A 19,525-nucleotide genomic window follows, 5' to 3' on the forward strand; every position below is an offset into this window, starting at 1 on the left:
TCTTGATGTGTATGTTTAGCTTTAACCAATCTAGTGTAATGTAGCTAGGAGCATATACTATTTTTACCTTGGTGTTAATGGCATGGGTTTGATTATGTTCAAGCCTCATTTTGCAAATGACTGGGATGCACTTTTGCATAGATTTTGCCCATCTTTTTAGTGTCTAGTATTACACCATCTTTTAAATATTAGACATAAGGTTTCATCAATTCTATGTTTCTTTTATGAATGATATAGACCAGTATGGACCCATCTATATTAGGGATGTCTACTCATTCTAATAGGAAGTCTTTATCAAGTGCTACTCCTTTAGAAACTCTAATAGCTAAAAATTCTAACTCTTGGTTCCAAGGCTAAAGGACACGAGTTATAGTGACTTCTTAGAATCACTACACCATTTCCCAAACCTTTTTTAAGATATTTCGCTATGGTTGGATCTCATGCCTGAAAGATTCATATAACTTGTCCAACCATGAGTTTGGAATCACTAAAGATTTAGAGCATGATTGTCTTTACACTCAGCTAACCACAATCATGCAAGCTAGGCCTCATATTTTGCTTTATTTTTGGTGATTTTGGATCCTAATTGGATAGTTTGCTTTATATTAACTCCAATCAAGGATTTAAGCATACCTTAATCCTTGGGAGTGTGTGAGTTATGATATGTCCACATATAATGTCTATTTTTTTCAATTATATCATTGTCCTCACTAAAGTAAGGCTTACCATTGAAGTCAACTACGAAATTTGCAACAACATGGGCTTTGAAAGTTAGGGATGGGTCATGTCTTATATTGAATTCGTTGAGTTCAATTAACCAATTGATCATTCTCCCTAAGAGGTTGGCTTTGGCTAGAATCATGCGCAACAACCATTTTGTCATGATTTTTATGGTATGTACTTGAAAGTATGGCCTTAGCTTCTTAGATACTATTTGTAGTGAAAAAGGTCATTAATTCTATGGGTACATAGTGATTCTCTGCATGTATGAGTGTTTTTCTAATAGAGTATATCGGGTATTATGTTCCTCTTTGTTCTCCCTTAATGAGTGCATAACTGATAGCACATTGTGAGATGGTTAGGTACAACATAGGATTTTTTTTGTTCCTAATGTAACCAAGATTAAGTGAATTGTTAGATATTCTTCAAGTTTCAAGAAGGCATCCTCATAGGTGTTATTCCAACTGCATTCTAATTATTTTTCCAATAATTCTAAGATGAGTTAGCATTTATCTATGGTCCTAACTATGAATCATACTAATGCAACTAATCAACCCAGTAATTTTTGTACCTCCTTTGTGGTGATAATAAATGGCATCTGAAAGACAACCCAGATTTGTTCAAAGTTGGCCTTTATTCCTTGTTGCGTCACTAAGAATCCCAACAACTTGCTAGAGGAAACACCTACGACATATTTGATGGTATTTAACTTTATTTAGTGCCTTTGCAATATGGTGAAGACATGGATGAGATGCTTGTAGTGGTTCATTTTTTGCTTGCTTTTGATTAACATGTCATCCATGTAAACTTTTATAGTCTACCCTATTTCTTTAGTGAATTTAATTTATCATATGCCAATAGGTGTCCCCCATAATTTTAAGTTCGAAAGGTATCACTTTGTAACATAACAATCCTTCTTTAGTAATGAAAGCATAGGGAGTTCTATCATCAATAAAGGTTAATAACTCATGTCTAGTAGTAGCATCGACTAGCTGATCAATCTTTAAGAGTGGATAACTATCTTTTAGACATGTTTTATCAAGATCTATATGATTTATCAAGATTTTCCATGCCCCATTCTTCTTAAGGACCACAACTAGGTTGGCTAGCCAATTAAGGTAATAGACTTCGTTGATGAATCCTATGGCTAAGAGTCAAGTGACTTCCTTTGTAATGGCTTGTTGTCATTTCAATGTGTACAACTAATTTTTTATTTTATTTTTTAATAGGTGTCATGGTCTGGTGATATCCTAACATGATTTCGACTTTCCAGGTGGAAATATCTTGGTTTTCCTTTAACACCTTTTGGAGTTGTGCTTTCTCTTGTATCATGAGTAGTCTTCAGATCATTACATTTTTTAAATAGATTTTTAGCATTAGTTCCAACTTTTTTGCTATTAGCAACTACCATATTGGTTCTTGTCACCCTTCATTTCCTAATCACCCGATGATTTTTATTTAAGGGTTAGCAATGGTTTGAGTTTCTTGCTTTGACTAACTTTTACTAATCTTTTTAATAAAAATCATTACATGGCATGTTTAGGTCATTGCTTCGTCCCCTTAAAGGAGATAGGTTCCCTCTTTGCTAGGAAATTTGATGTTTTGGTTATGGGAATAGGAAGTAGTTGGTAGATTGTGTCTCTCAAGTCATCTTATGATGATGTTCTATGGAGATGGTTTGTCTACCATCACAAATAATGTAGGGCATTTGATAGGTCTTACTATCATGGGTAGAATCATGATTTCTCCCAAGAGGTTAATTGATGTCTAACTTGATGAGGGTACATGAGAGTGCTTGTAGCATTTCTTTGGTTAGTCACATCATTCATACATTACCTAGGAAGAGATATCAATTGTGCTACCTAGGTCGATTAGAACCTGTCAAACTTTAAAGTTTGCAACCTTTAGCATTTTAAGTAAAAGATCATAATAAAGGATCTTAATTTGTCCTAAATCTTGGCTAGAGAAGGTGAGTAAGTTATGATCGATCCTTCATAAGTTACTTTCATGACCATGTGGGTGGCTAATTCTTCGAGACCTTATCGACATAGCTCCTAAAGTTCTGTCTTTTAGTCACAAATAGCCAATGGTTAACCATGAATAGTGGCAATCACTATGGTGGGGGTTAATTTTCTTGGTGGTGATGAAATTCATTCTTCTTTATCATGGGTTTCTCCTCTTTTAGTTCATTTGTTATCAATGAACTCCTTCAATTTTTCTTACTTGATCATCTCATCCACACACCTTTTCAAACCACAATATTCATCGATCTAGTAGTTATGATCTTCAAGGAAGTAAAAATATCTATTAAGGTGCCACTCTACTACTCCTGATGTAGAGATTAGGGAGGCCAAAAGTCTCCCAAGGCTTTAATTTCTTGGAGAATTTTTTGGTATAATACCTTAAGTAGTGGTGTATATATTAGGTGAGGTTGTTCATACCTTCTAATATCATATTTCTTCTAGTCTTTTCTCCCCTCTTAGTCAACCTCCACTATTTCAATGTTGTCTTCGTTGGGATTAAGTCCCTAAAAGCAAGACATAAAGTAACAAAGTCAGACTTGATTGTCCTTTTGCTATCTCTTTTATGCATTGACATTAATGTGAGGATTTAGCACATATCGCATACATTATACATGACTTGAGTGCATTAAGAGTTGCACAGAGGATACAAGTCATGGGTTCCTTATAAGTCGATAAGTTATCTACAATCAGTTCATAGATTTTGGCAATTCAATAAAGATTATAGTGTGCTACTCGGAGGGATGACTTGTCTAAGTTGCTGGGATGGGTTTCCCATGATGAGGACACTAATGTATGTGATGCACCTCTATACTATCTCAACATTTTGGAACACAAGCCCATAATCCTTCGTTCTCTAGAGATATATACTTGAGTATATGCTTAACATAATACACTTTTCCAATTCTTGTAATACTTAAGGACTTTAAACCTAAGAATACATTACGTCCCTTTTAGAATTGAGTAAAAAACTTATCTTGATTTATGACAATATCTCTACATCATTCCCAAGGAGTAGATTGTCATCTATCTACAAGATCTTAAAGCACCATCACGCTTCATTTCTCCTTCTTGTACACACAAGGCCCTTTGCTATTAAAATATCTCATTACATCATGTAGATGCTAATATTAAGATAATAAATTAATAACACTATCTTGACATCCTATTGCAGTACCCCATAAATGAGATACACCGCAATGGATATGAGTACTCTAATAGATTTGAGTATGGCTATTAGTGAAAAGGTTTCTTGTAGTTGAAACAATGTTTCAAACTATAACCTTTTGCTATAACCTAGCCACATAAATCTCCACCTTTTCCATCTACTCCTTTGTTCCTCTTATAGACTAACTTACACCTACAGCATTAATCCCTTCAAATATTTCTACAGGAACCTAGATTACATTAGAATCACAAGGATTGTAACTATCCTTTCATAACTTCTTGTTGAGTTATGAGCACCAACACGCTCATTACTTCATTATAATATGTAGGGTATAAACCTCCCATTATGATGAGGTACTCATGTACTGGAAGTAATAGGAATGGTGTGTCTTTATACCTCTGGATCCATAGTATCTTTTGTATAGTAGGATTATCTTCTAATGTTGTCCAATCTATATCACTATTTGTCTTATTACATATTATATAGTCTTCACCAAAAATCCAGCATTTGTAGCAACAAATATCTTCTGATAATCTTGACTGTAAAGTAATAATCCTAAAATCCACTTGAATATCCCATAAACTGATATACCCTTTACCTTGCTTCCATTTAGTCTACCTTTATGTTCAACACAAGTTCTGGACACTCCCATATGTGAATTTATTGTAAACTAAGTTTACAACATGTTCACATCTCTCTAAAAGTTAAAGGTACCAACCTAGTACAACTTATGAAGGTTTTGTGACAGTTGATGAGGAGAGACGGCAAAGAGGCATCACCTGAATTGGGCTAGAATTCTCATTAAATCTAGTAGGAGGAACTGATTGTTGGTTATGGATAGAGAAGTTGTCTTTGCTAACTAATTGTTGTGAGAAGTTGTCTTTGCCATATAATTTTGGTGAGAAGTTTCACCATGGTTAAACTCTAAGGGGAGTTTTAGAAATCTAGAGGTTAGAGATGAAATGGTGGGTAGTGCACGCACAATAAGGAGAAGTGAAGTAGGACAATAGGAAACATGTTAGAGGAGATTTGCAAGTGTTGGGGATAAAGCCAAGTCTTTCATTGCACGCAATAATGGAGACAAATTATTCTGAAAAAGAAAACAACAAGGTCATTAGGCTTTATGGGTCTCCTGGTGGGTCATTAGGCCTTGAGTCTTCTAAAGACTTAATCATGGTTGTTGGAAGCCTTTTCAAGTCCTTTTCGGGTTTACCCATAGCAGAAGTCTTAAACTCAATTGGAAGGAACTATGGTGGACTTGCTAAAGATGGGTCATGCTCAAAGGATTACCCCAAAGGTCTTTTTTACAACCCCTTTAATAGAGTTGTGGGTTTTAAGGCTTAAGAGGATGTTCAATGTTTTCCTTCTATAGAAGAAGCTTTGGCATTCCCCATGGTGACCTTCATTGATCATCTTTTAAAAGAGACTTTTCTTGGTTCAATGAAGTGGTTTTCAAAAGTCAATGAGGCTCTTTTAACAAAAAGCAACAGGTTTTGAAGGTAGGTCATTTCTTCTCCCTGCTCTTTGTTCTTTTTCTACTAGGTCCCATTCTCGGCAATGGTCCAACATTTCAATCAAAGGTCAGGTAAGCCTTGAGGCCTATGGATTCTGGGTGTTGACCCCTAAGGATGATACTTTAGGATGGAAATTTGTTGGATTTCTTAGGGAATGTTGCAAAAGATCCTTTAGGTAAGGATATGGTAATCAGGGCTAAGGAGTTGGAGCCCTTTAAGGTTGTGGGGCCTAGATGTGTTTCAATAGGGGAAGAGCATAGCCTTGATAACCTTCCCAATATGTTTGTTAATTTTAATACCTTTATGCGATGCCTGCTACAGATTTTAAAAAATATATCAACTCTCTACTAAGGAAAATGAAGGCAAAAAAAATAGGCATGGGGTTAAAGGTCTCAAGGGGAAAGACAAAACCTCTCTTATCATCTCATTTGGAGAGGAAAATCTGAAAACTAGAATATCTTATTAATTACAATAGTTATTCACTTACTATCAAGGAAAGAAAATGAGCATTGGGAATTCAACGGTTGTTTCGTGAGGTAGCTTTTTCATTTCCAATTTGGAAGATGTAGGTTCATAGGGGAATTTGTGTTCTTTCTAGGTTGTGTTAGTTGATGTAGGTTAAGGGCATCCTATGATTTTTGGAGCTCATGCTTGTGGCATTCCAACTTGCTTGGGGGTTGTCATTGTTAAAGAGATGGGTGTTTTTTTTTTCTTTTCCTTCTATTACTTTCCTTTTAGCTTTAATTATATACTTCGTTTGTACTTTGATGTGCCTTTTTACTAGCGCCTTTAATATATCATCCTTTTTACTTATAAAAAAAAATGTTGAACCATTGTATATACATTTGTATCGATTCATTAGTGGCTTTTCAAAACTAAAACAGGACTTCTAATCCCTTTTTAAACTATATAGACTAGATGTATTGAGCTCTAAATACAACTCCTAACCCCTCAAAATTCAAATAGCGTTAAGCAATAAGTGGTAAACCACAGAAAGGTTAGTCCTTATACGCTACATAAGAAAACTTTGGAAAGTAACAAGTTATTTCCTTGCATTACAATCACCATCTATCTAATATGCAATAGGTGCTCCAATGAGGTCACCATCTATCTAATATGCAATAGGTGTTCCAATGAGGTCACCTATCCTATCAAACATGTTGCATTTAGGAATTACAAACCCCTTGGTTGCTTCCTCCTTAAGGATAACTTCACGAAATGGTATGGAAGTAATTCTATGCATCACTTGCAAGGTAAAGGGCTCCACAATGTATGTAATTAAAGGGGATCTACCTATCATGGCTTGGTGGGAGCTTACTCATTTCTCAATGGCATTAGGCTTTGTCATGCTCCCTTAGAGTTGGCGGGATCTACTTATTTTGTGTTTGGTCCCTCTTATTCGACTTCTACAAGATAGTTGTGGGTTAAGGAGACTTTGTCATCTATTGACTTCATGCATTTTCCCTCTAAGTCATGCATTTTCATGGGTAAGCTCCTTGTTACACTAGTTCAACTTATCAAGCTAGTGCATCATCTCTGTCTTTTCCCTTAAAAGTCTTCTTTCCATTTCCTTCATCTGCATTTGGATTCCTAATAACTGATTATCATCACAAGGGTGCCTACTATTCGTTCAAGTTTAGACCATGGTTAATATGATTGAGTGAAATTGATGGCTTTTATGTTTGTTTCTCATAGACGGTGTCAATCTAGTGTGGCCTTTTTTAGTTTTGGACAAACATACCTCATTTTTTTCCTCCTCCAAATATACACAAAGGAGTGTTAGGGATAAGCCAGTTAGTTCATTCTATTTCCCACGATCAATTTAGTTATGGCTTAAAGCATGAGGTGAATAGAAAAAAATGAACTAGTATGTGTACCTAACTTTGGTTAGGCTTTATAAAATTTGTTTTCTTGGAAAGGCTAGCAATAAATTTGTCTCATGTTCACTTTCCAAGTAAAAAGTATCCTAAACCATTAAACACTTGTAGTACAACATTCAATCATCTCCATAAGGATTGAATGTTATGATCTTAATATTTTAAATTTGGTTGTGAAAATATAAATTTATTATGTTTTCTAATGAAGAACAAATCAAAATCAAACAATTGTATAAGGATTAAAATGTAATTTTCGAATCAATTTCAATGTAGTAACAAGTAACAACAATAAAAAATGGGAATCTAACAATTAATGAAGATCATCTAGAAAGAATCATGGGAAGACTTAGATTAACACATAGATAGGATCAAAACTAAATAAATTTCTCCTCCACTTACAGAATTCAAAATATCTTCTACAATTAAGCCCTATATTATCTCTAACCTAATCATAGAACCACACATAATTGATCTAAAATGATTCACAATGAATCTAATCAAAAGAAACCAATATCTTGATATTCCCCTTGCTTATCCTTTTTAATAGCTAATCAAGAGTTTCTACCCTTGTGTCTACATCAATTCTCAACATATTCCACAATTATTTCCAAGGAGGGTAATAGCTTAATTATAGTTTTAAGTTGGTTGACTTGTATGCTTTTGCTTCATAAAATACTCTTTTGAATATCTAAAAATACCATGATTTAAAAACAAACCAGTATGTTATCTTGGAGATTAGGTCTCTTCTTATAGTTATCTTCTAGTGGATCATTTATGGGAAGATAATAATAGATGGTATTGGTTATATATTGCTTTGAATGATATTGATTACATCCATCTTTGAGGTTTTGGTCGTTATGTAACTAATGGCGGTTCATCCCTTAGATGAGGTTAAGCCTATTTGTAGTGGTCGTCTTTGTGGAATAATAACGGTAATGGATTAATCATATTTATTGTGTTGTAGTAGGGCAGGTCCCCTAATGATGTCATGCCAAGCTAGCATATGGAGATAGTGTGATGTTTTTTAGATCTTACCACATGGAAAGGGATATCCACACCCTTACAATTATGTTTTATCCTTTTTGTTAGTCTTCAAATAAGGTTGACTACTAGATAAACTATGCATGACCTAATATTTGTAGGATAAGTTATGAAACCATCAAGCATTTGTAATCTTTTCAATAAGGTGGAGGTGATCAATCATCCAATCCTAGATTTTCCATTCATAAGCTTTTGGTGCCCATCATCCATCTATAGTTTTTATTCATTCAAGGCAATATATATTTGGTCACTCACTTGCCAATGAGCACAAGAAATTTTCTCCATAATCTTCAGCGTACTTTTTTTCAGAGAAAACAAAAACCCCCCATTTGATCGCCAAACTTGAATCTTATCCCAAATTGGATCCTTTCTCATGAGATTTTTTTTTTTTTTTCTATCATTTTAAGGTCACATGAGTACTATAGATCAAATTATAAACATATAGGCATGCAATAAGAGTCTTCCTTTGATTCATATACAATGATTGTTCACTTTTGCCTATTTGAAACTCATTTTGATGAGAGTATTTGTAAGTCTTGCTATTCCATGACCATGAAGCTTGCTTTAGGACCATAGAAAGATTTATTTAGTTGGTAAACTTTGCCTTCTTATCTTTTCTTAATATAACCTTGAAGTTAGTTAAAATGTATCACCATTCTTCCAATCCACAATTAGAGAAAAGCTAATTTCACATCAAGTTGAAAAACTTGAAACTCAACTTTAGTGGACAATGAGATGACTGGGAAGCATTAATTTGATAAATAATTTCAAAAAGCATATGGATTTAGATTTTCAATTTCTTTTTTTTTTTCTTTTTTCTTTTTGTCAAAAACATTGCTTTTACCACAATCTCCAACAAAAATCTAGTAGGATGAGGCCTATTGATAGGACCTAGAATAAGAGAACATGCCTACATGCATGTGCATGCTGACACATATAGTATATAACCTTAGCTATTTTACTTGATCATATATAAAGAAGTATTAGGAAACTATTAAGCTACCATAATGACATCTACTGAATAAAATATCAAAACCATTGAACGTCTATGGTGAGATATCATTAAATAAAGGTACAAACAAATAGGAGTAAAGTAAAGAGTATAAACAAATATTTGAACTATGGTACAAACATTATAATCTAAAAATGTATAGGTAGCATCATCTGATTGGTGGTATTTTTTCTGTAAGTACCGAAAAATATATTTTTGTACTAGACCCAAAGTATTTACAAAATTTATACAACCAATTTCCTTCTTGCAGGTTCTAAAAGCATCTCAAATTGGAAAAAGCTTGTGACCTTGGATCTTAGTGGAAACCAATTGGACGACAGCATCTTCCAGTCATTAAGTACTGCGCTCCCGTCCCTTCAGAATCTGATAATTGGACAGAATTATAACTTCGAAGGATCGTTGTCCGCTAAAGGCATGTCTATATTTGATATCAGTTCAAAGAAATCTATAAGCTTCATGTGTTATTTGTATCTTCATATTTCTTTTTTATGCAGAACTATCAAATTTTAAAGACTTGGAGACGTTGGATCTAAGGAACAATAATCTCAATGGCTCCCTAAAGACACAAGGTAAGGGGGGGGAGGGGGAATGCAAGCATATCAGAATTACGTGAACTTGCTAAATTATGTGTTATACAATAAAAATTAGTGAATTATATCGGTTTTTTGTTAATATTAACCCCAATTAGCAAAATGTTTGGCCAATTTTCCGAAACAAGAAGCCTAACAATGTTTCCTTAATCCTAAATGGTCTATCTCTTTCATTATTTTAACCTACTTCATTTGCTTGGTTGCAGAGCTAGCTAACATGAGCAACTTGAAGACCCTAATTTTGAGAGAGAATCAACTCAGCGGCATCCAAACAACTCAAGGCAAGGGAAAGAGTTTATTCCTTCTGTTTTGTTTTCCAGTAATATCCCCATTCACACAATTAATTTTCAGAACCAAACTTGCCCAATTATTTTAATTTCCAATTGCCAAAGTTCTATAAATATTTTATTATACAGTAAAATTCCACTGAATTTTTATGAACCATATTAAAATGATCAATTTCTAATGAATTTTTGGTAGGTTTAGTGCCCTTCAACAATTTGGAGGTCCTGGATCTGTCTAACAATCATTTCACTGGGAGCATTCCTCCATATATATGGAACCTGACTTCTCTGCAGGCTTTATCTTTGGCAGACAACCAACTCACCGGCCCTTTGCCCGTTGAAGGTAAGAATCAAATGAAACACTGGGCTAGCTATGTCTGTTAGGTGGTTAATTAAGGCTTTATATTTTTTATTTTAATGAAAAAAAAATTAAGTTATAATGGCCCATTACAGTAAGCTTCTATGGCAAAACAAAAATTAATGAGGAAGTAGATTAACAATGTTATAATGGGCGGGTTTTGCAGGGTTTTGCAAACTGAAGAATCTTCAAGAGTTAGATCTCAGTGGGAACTCCTTGGATGGGATGTTTCCCCCTTGTCTAAGTAACATGAGGTCCCTCAAGCTGTTAGATCTCTCTTTAAACCAGTTCACAGGAAAGATCCCTTCATCATTGATAAGTAACCTCACGTCTCTTGAGTACCTTGATCTCGGTTATAACCGTTTGGAGGGTCGATTGTCATTTAGTGCATTTTCTAATCATTCCAAGCTTGAAGTGGTTGTTCTATCAAGTGACAGCGACATATTTGAAGTGGAAACTGAAAGTACAAGTTGGGTTCCCCAGTTTCAGTTGAAGATTCTTTCGTTGGCATACTGTAATCTAAACAAGCAAACCGGCACTATTCCTAAGTTCCTGTCTCAACAGTATGACCTGATAGCGGTTGATCTGCCTCACAATGACTTGAAAGGAGAGTTCCCCAGTGTGATACTTGAAAACAACAGAAGATTAGAATTTCTAAATCTGAGGAATAACTCTTTAAGGGGTGAATTTCCACTTCCACCTTATCCTAATATATATACTTTGTGGGTGGATGCTTCACACAACCACCTTGGTGGGCAACTTCAAGAAAATATGAAGGAGATGTTTCCCTATCTGAGATACCTGAATTTGTCGGGAAATGGCTTGGAAGGTCATATTCCATCCTCGATTGGTAACCAAAGTAGCACCTTGGATACTTTGGACTTGTCCAACAATAACTTCTCAGGAGAAGTACCGGTGCTGTTGGTTGAAAGATGTCCTCGTTTATTCATCTTGAAATTATCAAACAACAGACTACATGGCCCAATATTTTCAACACGGTTCAACATGCCTGAATTATCATTTCTTGGTTTGAACAATAATCACTTCACAGGGACACTATCCAATGGATTGTCAGAATGCAATCAGCTACGATTCCTGGATGTGAGCAACAACTATATGTCAGGTAAAATTCCTACATGGATGCCTAACATGACATATTTGGATACTCTCATCTTGAGTAATAACTCTTTCCATGGTCAGGTCCCCCATGAATTTGCCTGGCTAAAGCTTTTAGACCTTTCTGATAACTTATTTGCTGGGTCCTTACCTTCTCTCAAAACCTCAAAATTTCTCATGCATGTGCATTTGAAAGGAAACGGATTCACAGGATCAATACCAGAAGACTTTCTCAACTCCTCAGAATTGCTAACATTGGATCTTGGAGACAACAGCCTTTCTGGCAATATTCCCAAGTCTTTTAGTGCTCTTTCCAGCTTGAGGATTTTTTCCTTGAGGGAAAATAACTTCAAGGGTCAGATTCCCAAATTCTTGTGTCAACTGAACAAGATAAGTATAATGGATTTGTCTAGTAATAATTTCTCTGGGCCAATTCCCCAATGCTTCAGAAATTTGTCCTTCGGGAATAGAGGGTTTAATGAGGATGTGTTTAGACAGAACTCTCTCATGGGCGTTGAAAGGTTTGTCACTTACATTTACAGAAAAAGCCGTATAGAGAGGGATTTCTACAAAATACATGAAAGAGGTGGTGAAAAGAATGATCACCAGCAAGAAAAGCAAGATCAAATTGAATTTATCACCAAGAACAGGCACGACACTTACAAAGGTGATATCCTAAACTTTATGTCTGGATTGGATTTGTCATGCAATAACCTCACAGGTGATATCCCATATGAACTGGGACAGTTGAGTTCGATTCATGCATTGAATTTGTCCTACAATCACCTTACTGGATTTATCCCGAAGAGTTTCTCAAATCTTTCCAGTCTTGAGAGTTTGGATCTTTCTCACAACAATCTGAGTGGAGAAATCCCTTCAGAACTTGCTGGTTTAAATTTTCTAGCGGTGTTCAGTGTGGCTCACAACAACCTTTCAGGTAAAATTACAGATAAGAACCAATTTGGGACATTTGACGAGAGCAGTTATGATGGTAATCCTTTTCTTTGTGGATCGATGATAAAAAACAAATGTGATACCGATGAGGAGTCACCGGGCTCGCCAACAGTATCGCCAGATGAAGGTGAAGGAAAGTGGTATCACATAGATCCTGTTGTGTTCTCTGCAAGTTTTGTTGCATCATATACCATAATCTTATTGGGATTTGCTACGCTTCTTTATATTAATCCATACTGGCGATGGAGATGGTTCAATCTCATAGAAGAATGTCTATATTCATGCTATTATTTTGCTTCTGATGTGCTTCTCAAGCTATCTGCTTAGTTTCATAAATAGCTAATTATTTTAGTTGTTTGGAATATAAATTTGACAATTGTATTAAGCGCAAATCTGTTTTACTTACTCATAAATGAATTGTTATACAATAAATTATTCAGCCTTTTTCTTGCTTTCATCTTCTCTTCTTCTTCATAAATAATATTTGTGGAGTAGTATTTGATGTTGGTGCACGGCCAACAATTTCCTTCCCGACTAGCCTCCTCCAAGTAAACGGCGAACGTACCTATAACAAGGAGTGCCCAGATAGTTTTTTCGAGCACACCCCTCTGAAACTAAAGTTGGTTTCTAGACGTGACAAGCAATAACTCTTTTAGGGAGCTTTTTTATGGCTGGCTTTCGATGTTTGATGACTATTTATCTTGACCAAGTTGCAACATTTCATGCGTTCCTTTATTGCTTTAAATGCTAATAATTGGCTTTATGAATAACAGTTTTTTGGGGTTTTAAGCCTAGCGTTTTGATCCATTAATATTGTTGTCCTAATGACTCAGTATTTACTATCGATGCCCAACAAATAGATAAGGGAGTCGTACCAATCCGACAAGGGGATCCCACATTTGATACTTGTATATATATATATATATATATGGCATAACAAATAGATTATACTTTATGTAATGAATTTTTTAGTGTTGATTTAGATATACTTTCTGTTTTTTAAAAATAAATAATTAAAAATGGTGGCATATTCAATATAAAATATCGCAACCCTTCCATAAAAATTCATGGACTTATCTAATGTCTTTAAAAGTTATTTTTAAAATGTTGTAAATTGGAGATTTTACTTCATATTTTTTAAAACAGTGTTAAAAAAACCATTATCTTTTTTAGCAAGTCTCAAAGCTTTCTTGTATTTTTATATGAAAATTATTATTATTTTATATTTTTAAAAAAACAAAAAATATATACATTTAAACGAACACTTAATTTTAGGTCCCTATTGGCCATGTTTTTTAAAACTTCTTTTTAAAAACTGCTTTTAAGTTAAAAAACCAAAAAATAATTTTCTAATGTTTTATAAAAATAAGGGTATTTGACAAGTTATTTTTAAAAATAGTTTTTAAAAAAAAATAAAAAACTTGTTTGGATAAATCATTTTTAAAAATAAATTTTTTTTATTTTGTAAAAGCATTGTGAATTCAGTTTATATAATATTAATTAAATTTAGTTCAAATCTTATTAAAAATGAAAATAATTTTGTAATTACAAATAAATTAAAAAAAACAAATTGTTTTTATTAAAATATGACTAGTAATATTATAATAAAATTATAAATTATATTTTTTTAATATATTATTTTATTATATATCAGAAACATAACAATATTAACATTTTTGTAAATTTTTTTTGTTAAAAATGAATAATAATAATAATTGCCAATAGTATTTTAATGAAAAAATAAATGGTTTTTATTAAAACATGACTAGTAATTTTATAAAAAAATTATAAATTATATTTTAAAAATATATATTGTTTTGTTATAAGTTAGAAACATAAGCATATTAACATTTTCATAAATTTTTTTTGTTAAAAATGAATAATAATAATAATAATTATCAATAGCATTTTATTTGAAACGAATAAAGTCTAACTTTTTCAACGTATTTTACAAAGTATGAACATTAGGATATTCTTGGGGAGGCCTAGGGACCTGATCCTTGAAGTGTTGGAGTCAAAAACAGTGACTAATGGAAAAACCTAGATCGTGAAAAATTTTCCAACTTAGCATATTAATATTTTTGCAAGGGAACATGGTAGTATTGGTGCTTATACATGACATATATTTTCTATAGCATGCACCGTTTATCTTGTTTTGGTTTGTCACTTTGCATATTGCTAGGGGCTAGCAATATGTGGGTTGTGGGGGAGGGGTGATCGAGGACATAAATCGACTATTAAATAGGGGAAAAATTAGGTCATAGGTGTACTTAAATTTCAAGGTCAACCATGCTCCCCAATCAGTCGATTTTGACATACCTAAAACAAATGCCAGTTACTTTTTTGTGTGTAGCATGTCTCTTTGTGTGATTATTGGAGCAATAAGGAAAGTCAAGAGCAAGGAAACCAGTTCAAATCATGGGAAGGTGAGCTTGAGACTCACAGGAGAGAAGATGGCACCAGGAATGGCGCTAGCTTGGTTGTGCCACCATTCTCCCCCATAGTGCCACACCATCTCTACAATGTAAAAACCAAGGCTTAGTGAAAATTACCACCGCCCTTAACTTGTCACCATTACAATCTACACAAACTGAAAAATGATGCCACAGCTGGTGCCATTCTCATTGTGTCGTCATCTACTTTTGGTTATTTCCTACTTCAAGTCGTTTTCATAATGAGATGGATGCAAAGAAAGCTAAAACTCCACAAACATGTGGACTTTACAAGCAATTAGGTCATAATCGACATTCTTGTCCTAATAGAAAATCAACTGATAGGAGTTGATATATTTCATGAACATCTCATTGTACTGTTATTTTCTTATTTATTAGTATTGACCTTAATTGTTTTAAATTATATGTAGTTAACATCTTATTGAACATTTTATTGTTGCTTGTTATTAATTCATTCATATTTGTATATATCAAGTTACTTGAAAAAAAAAAACGGAATCTCTGGTTTTTAAGGGAGATTTTGCTGAAATTTTTAAATTTTTAATAATAAAATCCATGTTTGGTAAAAATTGTTATTTATAGTCAATCCATCCATATTTACATACATCAAGTTACTTGTAAAAAATTCAAATAATATTGGTCATGTACTTTTCCACATGCAGACATAGACACCAGGTTGTTAACTGTTTGTCCTAACCCTAAGGATAGATCTATGATTAGTCTTCAACATTAACATTGGCCATCTATCATTCGTGTTGGTCCAGATAAGGATAATGCTTTGACTTGTTGCACAGATTTCCTCGAGATTGGGTTTTAGATGATCATGTTCGGTTGTACAATGTACATACTAGATTTTATATTTTGCATTGAGTGGGTCATATTCACTTTGATTCGCCTTTGATTATTGCACTAGTGGAGAGGTGGCGCCTAAAAACACACACATACCACATGTCAATTATGAGATGACCATCACATTATAAGACGTGACAATCTTATTCGGATTACATGTACATGGTCCTCCTATCGATAGTTCTATAGATATCGATTGACATGCACTTTATGAGGAGTTATGGGTGTTCGACCCACAGAGATCAATATTCGTGGGGTATCCCTTATAGTTTGTTTCATTGCCACCTATTTTCCTTACTTACCACTAGAGGTTGTAGATGAGGTCATGTTACAACTCAATGTCAGAGCATACCTTCTATTGTTAGTGGATAGTTCATTATTTGCATATAAGAAGGGAAACTACCTTCAATTAGCAATTCTACCCATGTTAAGAGAATTTGTTGAGATTGCACAATATAGTTGGGGGAGTGCAACACTAGCATATCTTTATAGAGAGTTATGTCAAGCTAGTTTAGATAGAGCATATTATATTGCAAGACTATTACATTTGTTGTAGGTATAATTACAATTCTTATTAATTATGCATTTTTGTCAAAATTATGTGCAGTTCAACATAATTTTGTTTATTTTTCAGTTATGGTCATGGGAACAATTACTCATAAATCATCTTAGTAGATCATTTCCGCATGTACCAATATATATAGATGAGGAACTCTTGACAGATGCACTAGGGTGTAAGTGGAGGGTTCCCTTATCTCATACAGACTCTGCTCACCATGTGTTAGTCACATATAGAGATGAGTTTGATAGACAATGACCTGATCAAGTTTGAGCTCAATAGTAATTTTTTCTCACAAGATTATTAACATTAATATTATAATATAAAATTTATTATATCCTTACTTAGATTTGAATATATCAAGTATTATGGTAACCTTACATAGATGATGTACTAACATTATTTCTAAACATTTGTTTAACTAATCAGGATATTTGGTAGATGATGTCACCACGTATATTTTTTTATATTGTTGAGTGGCATTGTCCTAAGCGTGTGTTGTAGCAGTTTGGACTCATACAAGGTATTCTACTAATATCCTCCATAGATACTAACCTTTACTCCATAGATCGACACAATCAAGCCTAACATGATTAGAGGCAACATCGTGGGCACTATGTGGCATTATGGGATGTTATAGAGGACCACATTGTCATTGTTGGCCTATAGTGCCTCATATGGACCACCATGCTCCATACATGGCATGGTATCGTAGTGTTACACATCGCTTTATTACATTTATGGATGACGTTGGACTTGTGTGATACCAATATACTGCCTTACCTGCCCGTTGATTGGTTTCCACCACTTTACTATTATTTACATATTGTGTATAGTATTTATTCAAGCACATAATTTCATGTCATTTTATGTGACAAATTCAGACTATGGCATCAATCATATCTCGAGGAGGTCGGGCATTGGAGGTATCTGATAGTGATGCTTGTCGCACTGGTATTGTTGGTATTATTTGCATGTCCACTAATGTTATGCGAATTATTTGGGAGGATTATCACCTCCCATATGTGCAGCATAGAGGAGTTAGGTCACTAGCACAATCCATGGTGACTCAATTGCCACCTGTTCAAGGTCAATGGACGTCTAGAGGAAGATGTAGATACATTAGTCGTAAGTCCATCTCCTTTTTAGACTTAACATCATTACAATCCCCTACCTCTTTAGACTCATGATTAGTACAATCACCCTACCTCTTCATACCCAACATTAATACAACCACTATCTCTTTAGTCCCACTTTTAGCACCTATTATCTTTTCAAACCTGCCTTTAGTACCTATTACCCCATATGCCGACCCCCTTTCACTACATTTTGATGCTTCCTTAACTACTCCTCTAGGATCCAAGTTTAGGACACTATCAGTCATACCCCAAACATAGATATTTACACCATCTACTCTACCACCACTAAAGTCATTTATATTTTTACCTATACCAATAAAGACTGTCACATCTACTCGACTAGATTTACCCCCAAGTATTCTAAGAGGTAGAAAGAGAGGGGTAACTACCATAGTTAGAGAAGGACAACTAAAAAGGAAGAAAGTACTAGGTATACATAGATTCTCTCTTTGTGGAGGCATATGAGATTATTTGTTTTTTCTCCCACTATGTAAATGTTTAGTGGGTATTTTTTGTGATTTAATGAAAATGGTAAAAATTACATTTTGCGGTTTTCAAATTAATTTCATTAACTAGTTTCAAAATGTAACTTCAAGACATATATGTTATGTGTGTACAAATAATAGTCTTTTTTACGTGAAATTTAAAACATATGTTTTAAAATAATATAAAATTTATATATGGAAACTTAAGAGTTTACTATTATTTTAATAAAGCTAAATTTGTAAACATACTAATAAATTAATAAATTATATGAATAAGTATGATAATAAAAAATTTATTTAAAAAACATGCAAAAGTGTGAAATTAAAAAGTGCAAATAGTTTAAAAGTATTAAATTGATAGGGCAAAAAATTCAAAAATGAAACTACATTTGCACTTTTAACTTCATATTTTTACATTTTTTTATCATTTTATTTTTAATTTCATCTTATTTATATGTCATATAACTTTATCATTTTAAGATTATTAATTTATTGATAAATAAAATAATAATTTATTATTATCTTTAAAAATTCATCTTTATTGAAGTAATACTAAACCCTTAAATTTATATATATATATATAAATTTTTATTATCATATAGTATATATTTTTAATTTCATGTAAATAAGAGTATCAATTAGTAAATAATGAATTTCAATCTATAACATTTATATACTTATTCTATATTTTTCAATTTTAATGATGTTATTTGTGTGCACTTATTTTATATTTTAAATTTCACGTTACAAAAAGTTTAAAAGTGAAACCACATTTGACAAATGTCTTTCATCTTAAATTTAAATATATATAAAATAAGATGAGGTGGCTCCTCTATCACAAAAATAAAAAGTGTCATTTTGAATATTAGTTTTAAAAAAAAAAAAGTTATAATGGATTTTCTTTTCCCACTAAAGGGCTATTTTGACCCAAAACTTAAAACAGTTTAATTTAAAGCGAATTTAAATTATTAAAAAATCAATATTAAATTTTACCAAATATCCTCTACATGTAGATAAATAAGATAAAAGAGATTGATATTTAGAATAATTTTAAAATTTAAATTACGACATTAATCAAATATGACTAATATACTTAATGATTTAAATTAAGTTATTAAATTGATTTACCAAATATAATATTTCTTTTGAAAAAAAAAACATTTATTAACATATAAAAAGGATTATATTTTGAAACAAAAGAAAGAGTTAGCATTTGTGCATCTTTGTTTCCTTCAATTCCCAATAATTTTCATTGTATAAAATCTCCTTATTAGCCAAACTTTATTTTCAACTTGATAAAAATAAAAATATTTAAAATAAAAATGATGAAATAATCCTCATATTTATAAAATTTAAAATAAAAAATAAAAAATTAAACAAATAAA

General features: G+C 33.0%; 1 protein-coding gene across 1 annotated transcript in view; it reads left to right on the top strand.

Annotated features, from left to right (window-relative positions):
• The window catches only part of LOC117933468 (receptor-like protein 56), a 35,894-nt gene extending 22,814 nt beyond the window's left edge, over positions 1-13,080 (top strand). The window contains exons 6-10 of the mRNA XM_034854842.1: positions 9,604-9,765; positions 9,848-9,922; positions 10,150-10,224; positions 10,424-10,570; positions 10,752-13,080. Coding sequence (XP_034710733.1) covers positions 9,604-9,765; positions 9,848-9,922; positions 10,150-10,224; positions 10,424-10,570; positions 10,752-12,982 — 2,690 coding nt within the window. The 3' untranslated portion in view covers positions 12,983-13,080. The remainder of the gene's footprint in view (positions 1-9,603; positions 9,766-9,847; positions 9,923-10,149; positions 10,225-10,423; positions 10,571-10,751) is intronic.
• Positions 13,081-19,525: the final 6,445 nt, after the last annotated feature.

Source organism: Vitis riparia, chromosome 16, assembly GCF_004353265.1.
Source record: "Vitis riparia cultivar Riparia Gloire de Montpellier isolate 1030 chromosome 16, EGFV_Vit.rip_1.0, whole genome shotgun sequence".
NCBI lineage: Eukaryota > Viridiplantae > Streptophyta > Magnoliopsida > Vitales > Vitaceae > Vitis > Vitis riparia.